We start from the raw sequence: 20,423 nt of genomic DNA, 5'->3' as shown, positions 1-20,423 counted from the left end.
GGACCTGGGTGGGCCATCCTCCGCAGACATACCAGGCAAACATCCGAGAATAGGACAGGTACATTTATTTTTAATAATTACTGGGCCCAATGCCCAGAGGAGAACAATCCAATAGACCCGGCCATATGAAATATGCGCCGGCGCTAAGCACCAGAAACCAGAGGCACAAATTAAGTGCTGGTTGTAGGTACCTGATCTCTGAAGGCCATGGGGCGCTCAGATCCAACAGATCTCTCTCCAGCAGACCACTCTTCTAGACACCCCGCTGAGACTGGGAGGGACTGCACCTCCATCCTTCCTGAACAGTCATTCCTCCTGTAGGTTTAGCAGGCTCCTTCCCTCTCCAAGTTGGGCAGGAATACAGTTTTTCTAGCAAGAAATCTAGACCTGAGTTGATGTTTCCTCACCTATGAGTGGCTGTCAAGGAGATACCGGCTCTGGTTCCACAGAAGGCCTCTGAAAACAAATAAGGTAGTGGGACCCCACTTTCATACACAACTGTTATGTTATTTAGGCACCATCCCTGCACAGTGATGTCAGTTTTTTAAAACAAAATTTAATTTGTAGATGCCCATGCCACAGCCTAGGAGGCAAGAAGGTCTTGAGGAATCTGAGGTTACATAGAGTAATCACAAGAAAACTGAAGGTATGTAGCTTGTTATTATGGTGGATACTTCTAACCATGGATGTCTTACATTTATAATAGTACCAAAGAGTGCCTACCAAAAGGGGGAGGGACTGAAGAATGGATTCAAACCAAAACGTAATGTACAACTAAGGGGACAAAATGGCCCTCACTGCAGACCTGACAGCAAAGTCAGTAGTGCTTGGTGAATGTATGCACCAACGCCCACACCTCAGCTTGGCAAATGTCCAAGACACACTCCTCTGGCCAGTGCCATTTTTGCAGCCTGAGGTGTGATGGAATGAGCCAGCAGGTCTTCAGGGAGTTCTTTCTTGGCCAATGCGTATCATATCTTTATTCAGAAGATGTTCAACTGTTTTACAGACACCTCTTTTACACTGTTTTACCTTTTATGGTTCCCAAAGAAAAAACACAAAATGCTTGCTGTCTTCAGTGTGGTCCGTCCTGCGATCAATGTAAAATCCCAAGGCTCTATCAGGGTCAAGCCAAGGAGGCCTCTCCTGTTCTTTAGAAAACTACGGAAAGTGTGGAAAGTGAAAAAGGGGGTAGGGTGATTGACTGTCGGACATGAAAGGGCAATCCATTAAATAGGCTCGCAGCAACAGTCTTCAGCACAGATTATTCTGTGTTGTATACATGGGGGTTGAACCAACAGAACTTGCAGTTCACTCATGCCAAAAATGATCATGAAGAAAAAGACTGCTTTGATTGTTAGAAGACATTAGGAGCAAATAGTACAGGCTCAAATTGTATACCAATGAGTAACAGTAGGACCAAATTGAGTTTACATTGAGGTAAGGCTTAGGAAAAAATGTTGATCTAGCAAACATTAGAGGGCCAAAATCAAGTACCTGTAACCTTTAACCTTGCCCAAAGCAACATCTTGCTAGGGCCACAACAAAAACAACAATACATCAGAAATCTTGGTCTGTAGAGGATCAAATTTACTTATCCCACACCAGTCATAAATGTCTTCTAATGTACACTATAAATGAATTTCATTCAAGAACAACTACCTAGAAAAATGACATTCGTTACCTCGGGTGGCAATTTGGAAGAGCTCAGCTGTCACTCTCCAGAAATGGAGGTTTAGGTTTAAGAGATTTAGGTGCAGGTATCTACACCTAAATCTTAGCACCTGAAGTCCGATGGGCCCTCAGCGCTAATAGGGAGGATGAGGTAGCAAAGTGGAGTTGGATTGCAGGTGCTCTGAATGGGTCAAAAACATCTACCATAAAGCCCATAGTGTGGGGGGCCATTTGGGAAACAACATATCCTGGAATGTGGCGGGGGTAGGAAAATCAAGTTATAAGCTTAAATCATTAGTAGAACTAGATCCCAAGATAATCTGCCTCCAGGTAACGTGGCCGGGTAAGAGTTTTAGTTTGAGAATTTCTTTGTGTACTGCCGTACAGCAAAAACATCTGTAAAAGGTCATGCAAGTAGAGGCCTAGCTATTTTACTTAGTTGTGACATAGTATGGGATCCTGTGATCTATAAGCATCCGTCAAAATGTTGTATTGGAGTAAAATTGAGAATAGGAGAAGATAATCAGGGGCAAGCGATTTTTCTTTTATTGATAAAGGTATATATTCCCCTCGGGGGGGCGTCTAATGTACTGGTCGATTCTATTTGCACTTTTGTGCAAAGGTTAGGCAATAATGAAAATGTTCACTGATAATGATGGTAGGCTATTTTAATGCTAAAGTATGTAATAGTGCAGTCTTGTCTTTTTCTAATCTGGAACTGGCGGAGGTTTGGGCTATTCCTGATTCTGTACTGCCGGTCCATTTAAAGTCGGATAAACGAGGCCCATCACTTTTGCAAAATCTTAGGAGTTTAGACAATGTATTATTAAATGGTAGATTCCCGGAGGACTCCCCCGCAGCTTACACCTTTCATGGGTGATATGGTAATTGATTATATGGCAGTTTCCTTTCAATTATTTAATTCATGTATACTGTTCAAGGTATCTGCCACAAATTTGAGTGACCATAATATTTTAGTGGCAAGCATGGACATAAAAATGGAGAAGCCTGAACGTTGGAATCAGAGGAATGAAAATGTTTCTTTTAATCAAATTAATGGGCGTACCTGCTGGTCAAATAACTTGCTTCCAAATTTTAAGAGGGTTTTTGAGAATATTCAGCCTGATTCATCAATCATATTTGCGCTCGCAAAGGGCCAGATTCTGAGAATCTAGCCCATTGCGAGTGCAATTTTTGCATTTGGGATTCATCATCCCAAATGCAAAATTCGCTATTTAGAAACTCACAAATTTGCGAGGAATAGCATTTAAGGAATCTCTATTAGAGATTCCTTAAATGCTATTCTTGAAACATTTTAAAATTGCGAATTCGCAATTTTCGGCCGCTATTTACCGCGAGGTCAAACCTCGTGGTAAATAGCGAAAACTTAGAAAAATGCTTTTAAAAGCATTTTTCTAAGTTGAATGTTACACACACACACATGTCCTTTGGACATGTGTGTGCGCAACACCTGTTGAAATGTGCATTTAAGGTGTGCTACAGGGTGTCCTTTGGACACCCCTGGCACCCTTCAAATCGCTATCTTATTTGCGATTAGCAAAGGCCCATAGGAATGAATGGGGAGTATTCCTTATTTGCGATTAGCAATTTGCTAATCGCAAATAAGGAATCTGTAGGAATCGCATTTAATTTTGCGATTCCTACTTGAATCCCGTTTTGCGAGTCTGTAATAGTGATTCCTTATGAATCGTTATTTCAGACTCGCAAAACGGGTCTTTCATGAATCTGTCCGATTGCTCCTAGCCCCAGTCAAGAAACTCCGGTCCAGAGATACGAGAGAGTTTTGGCAGCATTTAGAACTTTCGGAAGGAAGAAACAAGTCTTTAGTGCTCCTCCAATAGTATTAATACCATGGGAAATTAAAAACTTTGAATCAGGAAATTAATGGTTTATTTAGAGACCAATTTAGGGAGCCCAGGACACAAAGGTAGAGAGAAATATGTAGGCTAAATCAGGTTCGGAAAAGGAAAATAGCATCGGATCGAAGGAGTGCTGAAGATGAAAAATGGGTTAGACTGCGAGAAGTGGCTCTATCTGGGGATACTAGGAAGTATTGGGCATTGATTGCAAAATTTTGTGATGGGAGAGAAAAATCAAAACCCATTTTAATCCCAGAAGCAGAATGGTCCATATACATTTCCCAGCTCTATACTTTAAAATTTACAGTTGGACAGATCCAAGAGGTTATTAACGTTCCTCCTACGGGGTGTGATCATGGAGCACCAACAGGCATGGACATTGAAGGTTACATCAAAGGGGCAAGATACTTTAGTGCAATGGGCCCAGATGATGTACCAGTAGCCAAAATAAAACAGGATTTTGAAGAATGGGCAACATTTTTGTATACGTTGTTTTTCCATTGTTATACTCATGGGGATATTCCACAATCCTGGAACGGAAGTTTACTAGTGCCGTTGTACAAGAAGGGCCCAAAAAATTCCCCAGACAGTTTTAGACAAATTTTGCTCCCGGACGCAACTGGGAAACTGTTTGCAAAGAGTATTCTTAGTCATCTTCAAGAATGGTCATTCGGACCTAGATGTTGTTTATTGAATATTTGGTCGCCCACAAACATGAATCGTGGAATGCAGACATGGGCAACTTTGGGTCTAGCCCTTGCTAAACGGAACATTGCCAGGAACTGGGGCTCGGGTGTGGCACCCACATGCACACAGTGGGGAAAAGATATGGACATGGCTATGTCGGCAGAAAAGGCGGTATATGTTCATAGAGGATGCCCCAAAAAATAGACTAAGATATGGGGGAAATGGAACGAATACAGGGGCCAGCTGTGCGACCCACCACAAGAAATGTCTGATATTGAAAGTAGCCCATGAAGGGGAAACCCTAAAGTACCAATGATACATCGACCCAGGGGGATTTTTGCCGAAGGGAGGGCAGTGGACCATATATAGCTATCAACTGGTACGATGGGGACGGAAAAAATGTAAATGACAAAGTTATCCCTCTTCCTTGAGGTTGATTTTCGGGAGCACCCATGGCCCGATGTGTTGATGTCTCTCTAGCTGTGATCAAAGAACAACTGAAGTCGGCCTGATGTATGAAACAGAGATGTACATTGCAAAGAATATCTGAATGTATCCTGTATTTAAACCGAAATGTCAAGTGTTGTGCGTCACAAGTGAAAGCCAACAAAATATGTTAAAAAAAAAAAAAAAAAGCAGTTGCTAGACGTTTCAAAAAGCAGAGACTAGGGTTTTCCGCACAACTGCGGATCACGGCAATGGTTACTAACGCCGCCCGACCTCCGGGTTGTGGGCTAAATGGCTGTGCTATATTTATGTTATATTGAAAATGAAACATGTCGCTGTATGCACTAGCGGGTAATCCAGACGGAAAAGATGTACAATGTCTAACTTTGCAACAAAAACTAAAGTAAAAAAAAAAAAAAAAAAGAAGAATGGTCATTCGGAAACAACTATATCCCTTTGGAACAAACAGGATTCCGTAAGAATAGTGGCACACTGTATAATATTTTCTATTCTGCAAACTTTAACCGAAAAATATCCAGTAGGTCGGGGTGTCCCGTCATACTCAGCTTTTATTGATTTCTCCAAAGTTTTCGATAGGGTAGACCGGGGGAAGCTGTGGAGGAAATTGGTCACTATGGGGATACCAGGGAATCTTCTAAGATTAATAATTGCTCTCCATTCTTCGACCTGGACAAAGGTTTTATTGGGGGGGAACACAAGGTCTCTCGAAGAAAATAATAACATATAATGGGTTGAAACAGGGGTGCCTCTTGGCCCCTTTACTCTTTTCCATTTACATCAATGATCTGCTGTGCAGAGTGGGGCTGAGTAAAGGGGATCCCCCTCAATTAGGAAACTTAAAGATGAGCTGTCTGTTGTATGCAGATGAAGCAATAATAATGGATTTAACTCCAATTGGGTTGCAAAGACGACTTTCTGAGCTAGTTAGGTACACAGAAGAGTATTTTCTAAAAATAAATATTTTAAAAAGCAAAGTTATGATTTTTAGCCATCAAGGTTGTACGGTCAGAAAAAATTTGAATTGGTTCTGGGGAAAAGAAAAACTGGAAGTAGTACCATTTTACCCATATCTAGGAAAGATATTTACAAATAGGTGTTCAGCTAATAGACATATGGATCATTGCAAAGGTAAAGTGATTTCACAAGCCTTTGCAATTAATCATCTGTACACACATTGTGGGAAAAGAAATTTCTCACACATTATTTCAGTTTATAAAATAAAGATCCCACCAACACTGAGCTATGCAAGTGAAAAAACGGATGCACAAGAGTGGGCCACATTCGATAAAGTGGAAGGAAAGATCGGGCGCCAAATATGTAACTTAAATTGCGCGGCACCGATTGCAGCGCTTAAACTCGAATTTGGTCTCCTTTCCACATATGTGCTATCAATCGCCGCGTGCTTGAGATGGTGTAATGCGCTGAAAAATGGTTCAGATAATTTGCTACGGGTAGCGTTGCATTGAGAAGTATTTGTAAATATGATGGAAAAAAGTGCTATTTATAGGAACTATTTAAAAGCATTATCAATGTTTGGTTTAGATATGGATGGGGCAGCAGTTCTTTGTAAAACGGCCTTCAAGAGGATAATTAAGAAAACAATATATACGTGGATTCTCGAGAAAGAGATATTAAAATGTGTTCAGAGAAAAGAAGCATTGATTGTATTGTGGGGAGTAGTATTGTTAAAAATCCTCAACCTTATGTCTTATGGAACCTTAAACATGGAGTGCGTAGGGTGATTTTGCTACTGAGATTGAACTTGCTCCCCTAAGAATCGTAACTGGTTCTTGTGAGGGTATTCCTAGAAATGAATGGTATTGTCAGTTATGTAATTTTTGTATACGGGATTTGAATCATGTTTTATTTGTTTGTCCCGCACTACACTCAATACGTCGTAGACATTTAAGGATCTGCTTTTTAAAGTACAATATTACTACAGCAGAACAAACCCGAAATTGCCTTTTGTCCCCCATCTGAATTGATGTGTTTCAAAATTTGTACCTTTTTTAAACAATTTTTAAATATATACTAATGTCGTAACGATCTTTTGAGATATGTATGTTTACAGTACTTGCACTTAACCTTGGCCCTTTGGCAATTACGACGACCGATTAGTTATGTTTACAATTGTGCATGTGCAATTTACAAAAAAAAAATGATGTTGTTAGTTATTTCTTGGCAAAGACCCTCTTAAAAAGGATGCACAGAGCACTTGCACTAGTCCTTTTTTGAGATATGTATGTTTACAGCACCTGCACTTCATCTTGACCTTTCAGTCTGTAGGTTTAGAGGACCTACACTTTATCTTGACCTTTCAGTCATTATGACCGTTTAGTTATGTTTACAACTGTGTATGTGCACTTTACAAAAATGTTTCTGCTGCTATATTGGTTGGGAAAGATCTTCTAAAAGAGGATGCACAGAGCACTTGCACTTTTTTTTATTGCATTTACAACTAAGCATGAGCACTTTTTCAAATGTTTTTTGCTGCTAGTTGTGAATTAAGCATGGGTTTTATCATAAACTTTGTCTTTTAGTGGCTGACCTTTAGGTTCTGATGTACTTTACTAAATCCTTGCTTTGCTGCTAAACCAGTGTGCACTATATATTGAAATAGGCAAGTGTATGTTAGTGAATTATTTTGCATAGTTATGTAAGCTGCTGGTTACACAGTATAGTTTAGTGAATAGATAAACCATTCTTATTATGTCCAGGATTTAGTACTGTAGAGTAAATTTTATATTTTGATATTTTATAAAAAGTTTTATTATTGAATGTTTTTAGGATAGAATTACGACAAGAAACTCGTATAAATTGGCAATAATACATGTATGACAATCTTATTATTTAAAATTCAAGCCTTTTTGATTTTGCAAATTTTAATATTGACCGCTACTGCTATGTTCATTCGTGTTTTTATATGAAAATGATCATTTGTAATTATATTGAAGATTTTTGGCGGAATGAATTGTGTTTTACAAATGCATTTTATGTGGAATTCTAAGGAATTCTAAATCATAATAAAATGGTTGAAGGTATCTACCCCCGAAGTGGTAACCGGATTAGAAGGAACACGTTCCTGCTCATTATTTCTGGGTACCACACTATCCTGGCCCAGTCAGGAACCATTAAGATTACGTGGAACCTATCTTTCCTGACTTTCATCACAACTTGAGGCAGGAGAGCTAACTGTGGGAACAAGAGACCCAGGTCCCATTGCAGTTGGAATGTGTCTCCTAGTGACTTTCCTGGTGGAAACTCTAGGGCACAGTATTTTTAAGTGAAACTGCACTTTCTCAACAGTGGTGAACAGATCTAAGAAGGGCATGCACAACTGTTCAAAGATGCTCTGTGCCACCTCAATTATGCCATCTGTAGTCCAACAGCCAAAGTCTTCTCAGCTACTCTGCTATGGTGTTTAAGTACCAAGCAAGATGATCAGTTCCCAGTTAGATCTGCGAATGATCCAGCCACCTTCAAAGGTGACACAGGATCCAGGACTTCATTTAGGCCTGCTTGATACAGTACTACAGTGTGGTTGTGTTGTTTGTGAAAAACCGCAGCAGCATCCCCTTGATGGCCTGCAGGAAGGATTTCATGAAGCTCCAACAGACCAATAGAGAGCTGATAGGTTACCAGAGAACAGAGGCCTCTGATCTCCACCTGTTTAAGTTGTTCTTTTGCAGCTGTTTCCTTACTCTAATACCTCCCATTTATGTTTAAGACCCAATGTATTCTTGTTAACATACATCCCTACTTTATATTTTCATCAATCCAGCATTATAAAAATCTTTGAAACGTTACACAACAGACACAAATGACCTCATCACTGATATTAAACAACTGCTTAGCTTGCCTTTTCTGCAATGGCAAAAATTCTCCACGTACAGCCTGCGGATGGCAGCACGCTTGCCTCAGCCTCAGCAGTGGATACAAGATGGAGGTGATTGTTCTTCTGTCCAGACTGCCAAGCTTGAGCGTCCAATCAGAAATCTTCCTCAGTTTCAGAAGCGCATCCTGGCAGCAGACATCATGCTGGCGATGATAGAAATGCCTTTCAACTGGCGAGAAGTGAAGCCAATGGACATCCTCTGTTTGAGGAGGAATTTGGATCTAAGAAATGAAACAATTCAAAACCAAATGGTGATTAGCACATAATGTAGAGAAACAGATTTCTACATGTTCTGTTCCTGCTCACAGTGTTAGCAATACCATTTTTAATTGAAGTCTTAAATTCATCAAATAAGTATAAGTCTCTAGAAACAACTAAAACATTTAATCAACTCACTAGGTACTAGGATGCAAATGTACAGACTACACAACTGTCAATACACTGAAATGTTCATGAATACACTTGGGGGCACATGCATCATCGGAAATTGTGGTCACAATTGGGCAGATTCACAGAATCTGCCCTTTTGCAACGTCAATTTTTGCATTTGGGATGCATCATCCCAAATGCAAAAATCGCTTATTAAGTAATCGCTAAATTTGCGATCAAATTGCAACTGCATTTAGGGAATCTCAAATTGTGATTCCCTAAATGTAATGCAACAAAAAAAGATTGCGATTTTGTATTTAAGAAACGCAAATAACCATAAACTCAAACTCTATGTTGCACATATACATGCCCTTGAGGCATGTGTGTGTTCAACATGTTTTTAAATTGCAATTTCAGAGGTGCATCAGGGTATCCTTTTAGCACCCTTGCACCCTTAAAATTGCATTTGCAATTTGCCAGTACCTATTAGGTACACACAAATTACACATGCAATTCCCATTGATTTCTATGGGGCTCTAGGCCCACAGGAATAAATGGGAAGCAATTCCTTATTTTCGATTCGCAATTTGCGAGTTGCAAATAAGGAATGTGTAGTAATCTCAATTTTTTTGCGATTCCTACATGCATATGGAATTGACATTCCTGAATTGCGATTACTTAAAAATCGCAATTAATAACTGACGCATGTGGCCCTAAGCCTTCAAAACACTACTTCATTGGCTTTGGCCCTTCACTATCTTGCTTACACATTCACAGAATATGTTCCATAGAGTGAACCTCCAGCGAATAACTGTTTGTGATAACGTGTAGTAAGGTACTTAGGCCCAAGCCTGTGTTGTATTGCAATAGAAAACACATCAATCCTATTGTAAGGGAAGTGGTGGCATATTGAGTGAGCACCTGTCCTGTGACTAATTCCCCTTCATAACGAGAGGCCACATTTGGTAAGCACTCATATTTAAGATTACAATTAACACGCAGGCGCACAAGCTTCAATTTTAAGACTTGTAATACCAATCTGTCTCCACAGTAAGTGTTATTATTCACACATATCCTTATGCCATAACATGAGAAAGAGAGGCTTCCTGGCTGCAATGTTGTCCAGCTGTTATGAGGAGAAAGAACAATATATCAACTTGTAACTTGTAATCAGAAGGCGAGCAAACCCGACCTGCCCGGCTTCTTTCCCAGTGATTTACACAGTTGTTTCCAGCCCTTGTGTGGTCACGTTTTATTCCCCACACCTAAGAAATATGGTTCCTCCGTCTGCCGACAAGACCATCGGGTCCGTCTGGGACTTTCTCAAACATCCGGGAGACAACCCGATTCAGCCGGTTCCTCCAAATAGCTGTCTTCAGAGTTCATCCTGAGCACCGATTGATATCCTGCTCGTCGGACTTCCCTGCTGCTTGACTGCCTTCTGATTAGTTTGTTGAGGTTGATCCCACTCTCTATAAGCTTCCTCTGGGTTCCCAGACGTGGACTCCGTCCTCCATGTGGGACAGAGCACATTCTTATTCATGTGACCATCGTCATGATGATGACCTCAAGTTATAGAGGTTGAAACGCCGTCAACCTTGCAACGCCAATTCGCGGCTTTCCATTGGTCATTTACAATTAATGATTGTTTGTGTATAATTGTAAATATTTGTCCTGACCTTCACTTACCTTCACTTGCGCCACCTCACGTTGTTTATGATCACTTGTGTAACTGCGCCGTTCACTCACCTACACACTGCCAGTATACACCTGGTTGTTTTGGTCACTGCAATTTAGTTGTATTTATGTGCCTCTATATGTAAATAACAACTTTTGTATTACCTTTCGGTCTCCCTTGCCTTTTTTCCCGTACTTTGTGATTTTTTCCTGGTAGCAAAGGCAAAAATTCAATTAGAAAATCTGATTGTATCTAGGAACTTGAGGAATCTTTTCATGATGTACAGTAAATGGAGTGATTTTCCTACCAGAAGTTATACATATGAAAATATCGATGGTATGTCCGCAGAGTGATTATGGTGTGAACTTTCTTAACTTGGGTTAAACACAAGATTGGTCTATTGCACCTCCCTGTATCTAAAGGTTTCTACTGTGGAAAAAAGCCGGTATTTTGACAGAGGCTTTACTAATGTGTGGCAAGGAAGAAAGCTGTTTTTCAAATTGCATATTTTATTGAAGGAATATGGTTAACAAAATGTAAACCGCTACATCAAATATGATAGGAGATAGAGGGAAACCCTGCCTCATGCTCCTATCAAGGATAAAAGAGATGCCTTTCTCTGGTAAATGGCACTAGAAATATAAAGGTGGTCCACATGCGTGGGACCTTCTGGTTGTACAGGAGTCCCTATGCCAGATACCTGATAAACATTCTTTTATATGTTCCTTTTCTCCCTCTTCACTTTCCCTGCTCTATTTTAGTCGTTCTAGATTGGATCACTAGAATGAGATATAACAGGTGGCAACACTCTATTTTTGGAAGGCCGCCCTACACACACTTCTACTTATCGACTTTCTTTTCCTGGTCCTGAAGAAGCACCAAAGATCTCTTCCGGAGACCACTGGGTCGCAAAACAAGTCTACCCAATAAATATAAAACTTTCACCACACATTTACACCCAGCTACCTCAGTCCATTATAACTCTTTATAATCCTTTAGCAGCCGTAACCTAACGGTTTGCTACTCTTGAGCGAGGAATCCACTTATTAAATTGACGTAGCACTGATACCCTCTAGTAATTTTTATACTCACTCACCACTCTTTGAGCACCACCTCACACGCATCATAAGGTGAAAATTCAAAAGATCTCCGCCGAAGCAACCCTTTGGGGGACCCATAGGGCATTGCAGCACCTGCCAGACGAGGAGCAATTGCCCTATGATGAAGCATGACATCCCTTGGGATGTGTGAGGGCAAAAAGTAAGAGCCATGCTGACTCTTTTCCCCATTGTCTAAACTGATTATTTTCTCTTTGGAACAGTGACCCCTTGTTTTAGTTTGCACATTAAGCAGGGCAATCAGTCTATGAGAAGTACACAATGTTGGGTCCTTACCCATTTTATGGACCAAGGAAATGGCAGCCCATTGCTTGGCAGGGGCAACTCCGTAATTACTTTTGAATTAGTTTTAAAGAGCAGTTAAGGGTTCTGCCAAGCATAAGATATATGTTTTGTAAAATACATTTGTGTAGTCATCCAGCCCAAGTTCTTTTATAGGACACATCCCCCGAAGGCCTGTTTAAATTTTGAGACATCGATAGGCTGCTCTATTTCTCCCTCCAGTAGGTGTCTTGGCATAGCATAGAACTGTAGATAGTCTTTAATCTTTGCGCTGTCTTCTTTGTCTTGGGAGTACAGGCATGGATGAACCTTCCCTTTTATTTGGCTCCTTAATTGTAAATGTCCAATTGGCTCTCTTTCTCTTTCTTACATACCTCCTAACTTTCTAGGCCTGGAGCTGGTGGGCTAACAGAGTCCTTACCTTGTTGCCTTTATCATAACAAGGTCGGCCCAATTTCAGAAATGGCTTTGTGGCCTGTTTGTTTGGAGGATGTTTCAAGTAACCCCTCAGGTTTGCTAGTTGCCTATGGGTTTTATGAGGGAGTTCTGTGTTTCAACATCTACTAGGGAAGCTAATTCTGAAACCAGATAGTCTTTCACCTCCTTAGCCTCACTTTGCCCAGCAGTAAATCACCGCCATTGACTTCTCTTTTACCGTTGCCTTGAAGGCGTCCTATCTAGTTGCCAGTGGGTTATCTCCTTGTTTATTTTGAAAAAGTTTGCAATTAACTAGGCCACTTCCTATTTCATTCAACTGTCTCTAACTGTGTCTGGCAAGATTTGCTAGTGGGTTTCAGTGGCCGTAAGTGGCCCTTAACCCCAGTTGACTTCAATATGACCATCATGTGATAATGAGATAGCTGAGTTAGCCAAAATTAGTAATTTGTGCATTAGAGGGTGGGATATAACAATATGATCTTCCAGCCCCCACTGTTCCAAGAGACAATTTGAGCCCTTGGAGAAGATCCCGGTTTTGTGCCCTGTAGAGCAACCCCTACCCAGGCCAGGGTCCCACACCAGATTAAAATCTCCCTCCACTATCATCTCTTTCTCAGCTCCTTCAATGAACTTTCAAATAGTGGCTTTGAGGGAATGGTCCCGTCTGACAATTGAGACATATATGATTATGTATGTTATGGAGAATCTATTTCCCCAATTCTGAACCCCTACCCCTACCCAGGCCAGGGTCCCACACCAGATTAATATCTCCCTCCACTATCATCTCTTTCTCAGCTCCTTCAATGAACTTTCAAATAGTGGCTTTGAGGGAATGGTCCCGTCTGACAATTGGGACATATATGATTATGTATGTTATGGAGAATCTATTGCCCCAATTCTGAACTTTCAGGAACTGCCCCTCTCGGTGCCTTACTACAAGGAACTTCTCCCCCACCAGATTGTTGCTGACTAGAATGGTCTCCCCTGAAATGCCAATGCCCAAATCTGAATGGAATATTTTTATTGTTTTCTCAGTGAGTCTCCTGAAGTAAAACGAGATCAGGGTTGTAGTGTCTTTGGCTAGATTGCCTGTAGTATCTTTTGTTGGGAGAGTTTAGCCCCCATATGTTAAGTGAGAGTAATTTGAAAGTGCTGGTCAATAAGAGGTGTATTTTCTTGTATAAGTAAAAAACGACGGCATAATTAAGGGGCCCCAACCTAACTCTAAAAGCCCCAAAGAAAAAATATACATCAATGAAACCATTTTACCCAATATGGCCTCGGTGATTTACTAAAGGTCTTCAAATGTCTGTCATTCCCTTCTTCCTTCCCATGCCCCCCCCCCCTCCATCTTCTACTATCTCCTCCATCGACTAGGTCTATTTAGGCCTGATTCATGCCCGGGCACCCACTCATTGAGGTGTCCTCCGCCCTAATAGCCTTACTGGCTGGTCTGACGGTACTGATCACGTCTCGCCTCTCGTTTTCTGCATCTTCCAGGAAGGGTCTCAGCTTGTGGCTAACTACATGCAAAAGTTCTCCTTGTAGATTGTTTGTCGGGTTGATCGAACATCCCTGGGTTGTGTCTGCTCTGCGGCATAATGATCCGGTAACAGCAGTTCTTCAGCTTCCACCCAGTAGTAAAATCATCTCATTTTGCCTTCTCACAGAAACATGAGGCAGAAAGGATTTCCCTAGAAGTATTTGACATTTCTATTCCGTAGGTGATTAGTTAGTGGCTTAAAGTCTCGTCTCTTCAAGGGGGTTACCAATGACAATTCTTGGTAAATTTAGATTCTGGCACCATCTGCGCTCAGATCCCCCCTCTCCAAAGCTGCAGTGATAATCTGTTCCTCAAGAACAAAGCAGTGCACTCTTGTGACATCATCAGGTGTTGGATTGTTGGGGCCCCATGGCGGGACAGTGTGTTCTGTCAAGTTCATTAAATTTGGGGGCTTCAGAGTCTAGCAGGTCCCTAAAGAGCAAAATTATGAATTCTTTGAAGGGATTATCAGAGGTAATTGAAGGTACCTCAAGAATTCTAATGTTTTGGCAGAACCTATTTTCTAAGTTTTCTAATTTTCCCTGGAGATATAGGTTTTGTTCCTGTAGTATAGTATCTCCGGTTTGATATATTTGTGTCCCTCTTCCCACACTTCCTTGTTCTCTTCTAAAGAGAGCCCCTCACCCCACACACTCACTGATGTCTTTTTTGAGGTGTGAGAGTTAGTTCAATCAATCAGTACATTTGTAGAGAGCACTATTCACCTGTGAGGGTCTCAAGGCACGGGGGGGGGGTGCTACAGCTTGAATAGCCAGGTCTTGAGAAGCCTCCTGAAGATTAGTAGGTCCTGGGTCTGTCTGCCGTAGGAGGATGGGGAGGGGGTTCCAGGTCTTAGAGGGGAGGTGGGAGAGCGATCTGCTGCCGGTGGTCGCTCTTCTGATGCGGGGAACAGTGGTGAGGGTGAGGTCGGCAGGGCGGAGCAGTCGGTTCAGGGAGTGGAGGGCCTTGTGTGAGTGGGTGAGGAGTTGGAAGGTGATCCTCTTGTTGACGGGAATGCAGTGCAGGTCTCTCTGGTGTGGTGTGATGTGGCTGTGGCGCGAGATGTCGAGGATCAGGTGAGCAGAGGCATTCTGTATGCGTTGTAGGCGTTTCAGGAGTTTGGCTGAGGCTCCTGCGTAGATGGCGTTTCCGTAGTCCAGCTTGCTGCTTACGAGGGCCTGGGTGACCGTTCTTCTTGTTTCGGTGGGGATCCACTTGTAGATCTTGCAGAGCATGCGTAGGGTGTTGAAGCAAGAGGACGAGACGGCGTTGACTTGTTTGGTCTTGGAGAGTGTTGAGTCGAGGATAAACCCCAGGTTGCGTGCGTGGTCGGTGGGTGTTGGTACTGCTGGTTATTTTACAGGTTGATGTTCGCACATAGCCCTCCCAGGTCCTATCTGAACCACACCAACAATAACTTTAAGTACTAGCATATGACAGGTGCCTCCTTCAGTTCAGTATCGTCAATTTTGGTTGTGTTGGTTTGGGTAGGACTTTGTTTGGCTTTCTGGCTTCTCCAATTGCCTGCCTGAGAGTTATTTGTCCATATGTACTTGAGGAGAGGTCATCTTGGCAGTCTAGGATAGCAGTCAGGCTCTAGCTCATCAAGAAGAGGGATCCCACCACATTCCAGGCCTACAGAGAAGGACCGCAGACACCCAGAGCAGGGGGTGTGCACAGAAGACGTTCTTCTAGGAGAAGTGGCACTAAAGACCTCTGGGTCTTCCCGCCTAACCGCAGATCATGGCTTTCTCTCAGGCAGAATATATATAGAGTTCAGATCTGAAGAGACAGCTCTGATTCCGTATTTCATCAGAGTCGTCCCCTTAAGTTAGGGTTGGCATAATGCAAGCAACCAGAGCAGGTGCTTAAACCTAGGGCACGCTTGAGGTCACTTATCAAGAGAGGTAGGTAGTTTTAACAGCAGTCTGGATGTCACCTACCCCTCCTGAAGCTCTTCACATGTTGTGAGTCGTCTCCTATCTAGATTTACAAGATGCTTCATTTCTCGGGGTGAGGGTGGAGGGGGCGTGGGCAATTTCGAACTCAGTTAATTTTGTTGCTTTGGGTCTGCATTGGCATTCCCCTTTCTCACATCTCCTTCTTCCTTAGTGAGATTGGCCTCCACCTCACAGTCTTAATTAATTTTAGGGTAGGGTGCGTTCTTTTTTCTTCCACCTGTTGCTTCTTCTGTAGCACAAGTTGAGCCGAGGTCGCTACGGCCTCAAGTCTTTTCCTGGGATTCTTCTTACCACTGGGTCTATTGTATCAGAAGCTGTATGTAGGGCGCAACTAGCTCGGGGATCAGCCGCCATCCGAAGCCTCGTCAATCACTGCAGGGCAGGAGTATGGAAGCTGTAAAGACCAATTTCCAAACCCCCTCAGTCCACATTACTCCTGGTAGGTTCCACCGCTGTTCTTCTATTTATGCCCAGCCAACCATTTTGAACTGCTTAGTCGTGGTTGGGGTCAGATTCTCTTGTCACAAGCGGAGAGGTCTCAGGCAGCATCACAACCCTCTCCATTCCTAGGGGGGTCTAGTTTCTGGCCCCAGCAGGGTAGGAGCACCAGGAGGAATCACACCACCCAGGCAGTGGAGGGGAGTGACATAGCTCTGTGATGGTTTACGGCTCCGTCTTGGATCCTCAGAGCTTTTAGAACATTTTGCATTTAACCCCTCCCCCAACCTTCCCTTCTGTAATTCTACCTCCTTTCCTTGATGTGGAGACAGAGGAAGACGAGGCTTGGGACAAAGTGCACAATGCCTTCAAACACTGAGAAGCTGGCCAATCTAGAAGGAGAGCTATAGTGTGGCAGGTACCATATGGCAGGATCTAAGAAATTTGGCTGAGACTGTCAGAGTAGTAAGTCTGTAGCACTTCGCTCACCACTGTTCTCCTGTTTAGGCTCAGTCCACCATTTTGAACCGCTCCCTCGCGGTTGGGTTCAGATTCTCTTGTCATTAGCAAAGAGGTCTCTGGCCGCCTCCCGACACACCATTCCTAGGGGGGGTCTGGTTTCTGGCCCAAGTCCGGTCAGAGCGCCAGGGGGAAATCACACAACCCAGGCTGTGGGGTGGAGCGACACAGCTCTGTGTCAGTTTACGGCACCACCTGGGATCCTCAGCACTTTTAGAAAATGTGCATTTATCCCCTCCCCTTCTGTGATTCTACCTCCCTCCCTTGATGCTGAGACAGAGGAGGAAAAGGCTCTGAAAAAAGTGCACAATGCCTTTAAATTCTGAAAAGCTTGCCTATCTAGAACGGGGGGCTATGGTGTGGCAGGTACCATATGGAAGGAGCTAAGGGATTTGGCTGAGTCTGCCTGTGTAGTAAAGCTGCACCTCGTCAATTAAAGCACTGAATAGGTCCTTCCCATCACCATTCTTATCACCCGGGGAGACATCAGCTATGTATACATTTACATTCTTCTTGAACATGTTAGCAGAGCAGGTTAGTGCAGTGTTCAAATTCTCATTACAATTAATTTTCTTCTCTTGCAGACCTCGCAACCTTGGAGCCACACATCTCACAAACCGACATTAGCTTGTCTCCAAGAGAGACCAACGGACTGATTTGTTTCTCCTGCAGTTTTCGGCATTAGGCCATCTTATTCAGAAGGACAAAGAGTTAATCTTCTGGCAAACTGCAATCAGATGAAGCTAATTGATTCTAAGTATTAAAAATATCTTGTCTTTTCGGCCACAGGGCCTGTAATTTAGAGCATGGGGTTCCAGAGGACACATCTGCTTGAAAATGTGGGACTCTGACAGGTACATATAGGACAACGTTAGCAGTGCCTGAGTCTGTGTGTGTTCATGCCTGAACAATTTAGCTCCTGGAATTGAGGTGAGTTAGCAGCTTGGTTGGTTGGGTGGCTCCAAGGTTGCAAGGCCTGGACATAGGCCAAAAATTAGCAAAATTAACATCAGCACAAAGAGGGCTGTTACCAGGACAGGAAGCACTGGCAGTGGAACCGGAAGAAGTAGAGCAAATGAGATGGACTGGAGCCATATGTAAATGTAGGAACACTGACCTTGAAGTATCTGTGGTCAAACCATAACAATCTCCTCAATTGCAGAAGGCACAAAGGCATTTACCTTGAGCTTTGACCATGAGGTGACTAGGATGGAATCAGACGCCAAGAGATATGGCAATGAGTTGCTGAATCTACTTTGCTGTGATAAAGAACATCGAAAACAGGTCAGCCTCACTACAATTGGCCTTTGCTTTAGCAATTCAGATAAAGATATGTAAAAAGGAGATCTCTGTGCAGAAAGGTATGGTGAAGATGAACTTAACACTGCTAGGTAGCTCATGTTACAAGGTATAGGGAAAAAACACAAAAGCCACACTGCAAATCAGGTACGGTTTAAGGGGATGAGGTTAGAAAAAGTGCTGTGAGCTAGGATACTGCCAACATTTTTTGCTCTTCCATTGATTTGCCCTTTTATGCCAGTCCCTTTGATGGTTCGGCAGAAGCGGCAGAACATTGGAAAAGTGCAATAACTTCCACTTCTTTTTATGAGTAGGACCACTGCTCAAATGCAGGAGAGGGAAACATGCCTTGCTGGGCTGTTACTGACTTGTAAAGCACCAAAATAGAGACTAGTTACACACCTCAATACAATTTGTGAGAGTCATTGGCGCACCCCAATATTTGGCATCTCTAAATGCATTCAGAGAGGGTGGCAAAGATGGCGGCGTGAACATACGTGTTGCTCTGGCGCTCCCGCCGACGGCCCGCTAAAGCACCAGCTTTTGGCCGTTTTAGCGATTGCTGGCCTAAACACCGGGGCTGCTGGGCACTTTTCCGGCGACTTGAAGTAGCTCAAGAGCGCAGTTCTGACGGCGCGGGCGAGTGGCTAAGAGTGTGTCCTTCCCGTGAGGCTGCGAGGTGAGGCCCTGCGATCCTTGGCGGTGCGTAGGGTTGCCCGGAGGGCGGAGAGGCGAGCCCCGGGAGATCCGACCGGAGCAGCGGCCGGCGCTGGTGGTTCTGCGCCACTGAGGAGACGACAGACGGCCGAACCTGAGTGGAGCATCGGCGGAGGTCCTGCCGCAGACGGGAGAGGAGACAGGCTGCTCCCGCCCGCCATCTTGTGAGTGTCCTTGCGGGGCCTAGCTGCACACGGAAACGGTTGAGGGCCCGGTGGCGGTACCGGGGCCCTCCCGTTACGGCGGCGCCGAGGGAGCGGCTAGTGACATTGCCCATGACCCACCGTAGACCACCGGAAGGACATGAAACCTGGCGGCCAGTGATCACCGGAGTGGAGACATCGGGGCCCTAGGAAGTTGGGGAGGCTCCAGTTGGAGCATACTCCACGGGGCCCAGCCTGCGGTACGCCTGACATCGGAAGACTTTGTCGGGAGTGAGAAGTTGGAATCCTGCCGCCAGTACTGCAAGAAAGGAAGCGGACGCCATTTTAGAGAGCTCAGGGTGAGGCTGCGGCCTTCTGGAAGCCCTGCGGCCTGGTCCAGGCATCCCTGCCGGGTGAGTCACTGAGTGGGAGTGGAGAGCAGCCCAATTCGGCGAGCCCACCACAGTGGTTGGCCTCCGGGACCCCGGCGAGAACACAAGGGGAGCACAATCCGCCGGCCGCTGGAGAGCGAGCCAGAGGGAGGTGGGCAGGCCAGGCGCTGGCAGAGGGCCCTAGGGGCCTAGTGGAGCCCTCCCGTGCCAGAGTGTGCAGTTGCTGGGCCCCTGCTGAAGGAAGACCAGCCTCACAGGTCATTACACGGAACAGAGGCGACAAAGGATTGTTTCAGGCAATTGCCACTTTTCAAGCACGTCCAAGTGATAGGGAAGAGCGGCGAGGGAGACAATCTGTGAGGGTTGTAGGCTGCCCAGGGACCGGGGTGCCCCGATAGCGTGGGGCCGGGTGTTGAACCTCATTAGAGGAGTCTGCGGGGGGAAGTGGCGGGCTCCCCGCCGTGGACCACACAGTTACTGCATCACCCTAACCCACTTGCCCCTGTGCCATGATGTTCGAAAGCGCCATGTGCTGAGAAGAGGTCGGACACCACAGAGCCCAGTGTCCCCAGAGAAGGTGGATTCGGTGCCTCGATGGGGGCACAGTCAAGGCCAGAGTGTCCAGTGACGCGGGAAAGGGAGGTGCCCAGCTACTGCATACTATCACGTGTGACGAAGGGAGGCGCAGCTGGGGCGGTAGCCATGCCAGTCAGCTCAGGGTTTCATCTGGACTTAGATTGTGGCGCGATATGTCATCCTCCCGTGGGGCGCAAAGACAGGACCCTGAAGGACTTGTTTGAGAAAGCACAGGCTGGTCAATAGGCTACCGATATTTATTGAAAACCACTTTACATTGCTGGAGGAAAGCTCTTTCTTATACGTCGGCGATACCACCTTATGCGGCGAATATTCCTTTGATAGG

General features: G+C 44.2%; 1 protein-coding gene across 1 annotated transcript in view; it reads right to left on the bottom strand.

The window, feature by feature from the left end:
• Nucleotides 1–20,423, bottom strand: part of SHPRH (SNF2 histone linker PHD RING helicase) — a 759,436-nt gene that overhangs the window by 316,461 nt on the left and 422,552 nt on the right. Inside the window, exon 13 of the mRNA XM_086927277.1 lies at nucleotides 8,569–8,825. Within this exon, the coding sequence (XP_086783403.1) occupies nucleotides 8,569–8,825 (257 nt within the window). The remainder of the gene's footprint in view (nucleotides 1–8,568; nucleotides 8,826–20,423) is intronic.

This window comes from Lissotriton vulgaris, chromosome 6 (assembly GCF_964263255.1).
Source record: "Lissotriton vulgaris chromosome 6, aLisVul1.2, whole genome shotgun sequence".
NCBI classification, from domain to species: domain Eukaryota; kingdom Metazoa; phylum Chordata; class Amphibia; order Caudata; family Salamandridae; genus Lissotriton; species Lissotriton vulgaris.
The sequence above is the reverse complement of the archived record's forward strand: the minus strand, read 5'-3'. Positions and strand labels throughout refer to the sequence as shown.